The sequence below is a fragment of the Myotis davidii genome, unplaced genomic scaffold (assembly GCF_000327345.1).
Source record: "Myotis davidii unplaced genomic scaffold, ASM32734v1 scaffold355, whole genome shotgun sequence".
In the NCBI taxonomy this organism is placed as follows: domain Eukaryota; kingdom Metazoa; phylum Chordata; class Mammalia; order Chiroptera; family Vespertilionidae; genus Myotis; species Myotis davidii.
The window spans coordinates 1,130,031-1,132,820 of NW_006286818.1; the positions used below are offsets into that span (position 1 = coordinate 1,130,031).

The 2,790-nt window shown below is 53.3% G+C and overlaps 1 protein-coding gene across 1 annotated transcript in view; it reads right to left on the bottom strand.

Moving 5' to 3' along the window:
* Positions 1-2,788, bottom strand: part of ABCG4 (ATP binding cassette subfamily G member 4) — a gene marked incomplete at its 5' end in the record, with an annotated part of 23,098 nt that extends 20,310 nt beyond the window's left edge. Inside the window, one exon of the mRNA XM_015560632.1 lies at positions 2,680-2,788. Within this exon, the coding sequence (XP_015416118.1) occupies positions 2,680-2,788 (109 nt within the window). The remainder of the gene's footprint in view (positions 1-2,679) is intronic.
* Positions 2,789-2,790: the final 2 nt, after the last annotated feature.

Genomic DNA, 2,790 nt, shown 5'->3' on the forward strand with positions numbered 1-2,790 from the left:
GCCCGCAACCCAGGTACATGCCCTTGACCGGAATCGAACCCGGGACCCTTCAGTCCGCAGGCCGACGCTCTATCCACTGAGCCAAACCGGTTTCGGCAATAAAGATTTATTTTAAAAAATAAAAGTGTTTTGCCCTGGCCCTAGCTGGTGTGCTCAGTGGTTAGAGTGCTGGCCTGTCCATCAAAAGGTGGGAGTTTGATTCCCAGTCAAGGGCATATACCTGGGTTGCAGGTCCAATCATGGCGTGGGTGGGGCATATGCGGGAGGCAACCAATCGATGTGTCTCTCTCACATTTGATGTTTCTCTCTCTCTCTGTGACCCTCCCTCCCCCTCTTCCTTCCACTCTTTCTAAAAAAAATCAATGGGGAAAAAAAAGTATTTTGCTCTGGCTGGTGTGGCTCAGTTGGTTGGAGCACAGTCCCATTCACTGAAGGGCTGCAAGTTTGATTCCTAGTCAGGGCACATATCTAGGTTGTGGGTTCGATCCCCAGTTGGGGCACGTACAGGAGGGAACCAATCCATGTTTCTCTCACCTGCTTTTCTCTCTCCTTCTCCCTTCCTCTCTCTCTAAAATCAATAAAAACATAGCCTCAGCTGAGGAATTTATTTTTAAGTTTAAAAAAGTGTTTGAAAACCAAGAAACGTCCCATATAATTAGGGAAGACTGGTGAGAAATCCTTACCTTGAAAAGATGGAACTCTCCCTCTCTCCACACCCCGTGCTTTCCCCCTCTCTGCCTACCTGCAATTACTTCCTGCCCTTTAGAGAAAGAGAGAGATTCGAGTGGAAAGAGGAGTTGGAGAGGACAGGGGGCAGAGAAAGGGGCAAGGCTGAGAGTCAGCAGAAGGGACAGTACAGCAAAACGGGGCTGGCAAGGTCAGAGGCCTGAAGGACCAGGTGAGGGTGCCAGTTTTGTCCTGGTGGTTGAAGCAACCAGAGAGCTGGGCCATCTTACTACCTTTCCTTTTCATCTTCATTTCTCCTTAACACTGCAGAAATGAGAAGGCTGGGGAAATAACCGCTCCCCCCCATTTTGCCCAGAGCTGGTCTCAGAGCTGAGAGAGGCTGCTTAAGGGCAGGGCGCTGTGCAGGCAGCCCACGTGCCTCCGTTTCCATCGGCTCGCGCCCTGTGACCTCTGGGTCGCTCCCTGGAGTGAGGACAGGAAATTCTGAGACCTGAGATCTTTCTTCAACCTCAGAGAACAACGTCCCAGCTTCACTCCCCACCCACACCATCCTAGCCCACTCGGCCCAGGGCAGGAGATGTGGGGGGCGGTCAGGGTGCAGAGGCGCTCAGAGCCCCAGATCTCACCCAAATGTCCTGAGGGGGAGGTTAAGAGAGAGAAAACAACTGTGAGCAAAAGAGGGGGCTTCGCAGTAAGTCTGCCAAGCTCAGGGGGTCACGTGGCAGGCCTGACTGCTCAGCTACTAAGAGGAACTTCACAGGCCGATCTGGCCATAAATCCCCTCCCTGGGCAGGCTGGGTGACCTCCCTACGTGAGCCCTGTCCACTGTTACGCATCGCGCGCAGGGTAGGACCTCAGAAACAGCTGCTAGGAGGATCTGCTTTTTCAGACCCCGAAGGCTCCCAAAGTCCTCGTTGGGATCTTGTTGCCATTTCTACGCACTGTGCACGTTAACTTCCAGACTTCCCACCTTGCTTTCTTCCACTGCCCTCATGTAACCCTCCTTACGGTCTCTCTCCTTTGACTCTAAATGCGTGAAAAGACCGAAACATTTTCTCAATTTGTTGAGATCCTGCTTCTGGGCAAGTCCTCAGTTTCAGTAAACTCCTATAGATTTTTTCTGTAGGTGTGGACATTCGTATGTTGACAGAAAAATGCATGGAGAGCTGTAAAACCTGGCTTCTGGGCCCAACTCTACCACTTATTAGCTGTGTGACATGGGTCAAGTTACTCAACTTCCTAATTTGTATATTAGTAACAGGGGATGTCATCTGTCCCGACAAACCATCACCCTCCCTGCTGTGAAGGCTTTGGCAAGAATGGAGTGGGGCTCAGGAAGGAGAACATCTTTAAAGATGAGCAGTGTTGCCTGGCCCGTGTGCTCAGTGGTTGAGCATCATCTCACCCACCAGGGGGTCCCGGGTTCAATTCCTGGTCAGGGCACCTGCCCGGAGTTTCGGGCTTGATCCCCAGTGTGGGGTGTGCAGGAGGCAGCGACGGATGTTTCTCTCATTGATGTTTCTATATCGCTCTCCCTCTCCCTTCATCTCTGAAATCAGTAAAAACATATTTTTAAAAACTAGCAGTGTTCTAGAGGTACAAGGTTATTTGCTAAACACTGAGAACACACACACACACACACACACACACACACCACACACACACACACACACACACACACACACACTTCCTCATGCGGGCCCTCAAAGGCAAGAATCCTCCCTAAAAATAAAACTCCTCAGTGACCAAAGGGCATAGTAGCCACCGAGAGGCAGACAGTGTCAGTGACCAAGGAAAGCTGGTGCCTCCCAGAGCTCCCACGTGGGGAGACCCAGACCCCGGCACCTCCACTAAGTGAGGGGCTGAGGTTTCCGAGTGCCCACGGGGCAGGTTTCGCAGGGGGGACACCCAGGCCTCCTGCTCATTGCGGGGCGCGGGGGCCCCAGCTTCCCGCCACCTGCTCCCCCACCCGCAGGCCCCCCTTCTCCCTACCGCGCCTTCGCCAGCAGGGCCCCTCGCGAACGGAGTAGGACAGCTCCACGAACTCCACGTCCACGGCCGAGCGCTTGGGGAGGTGGGAGAAGCGCTGCGCCTCGGTGATGT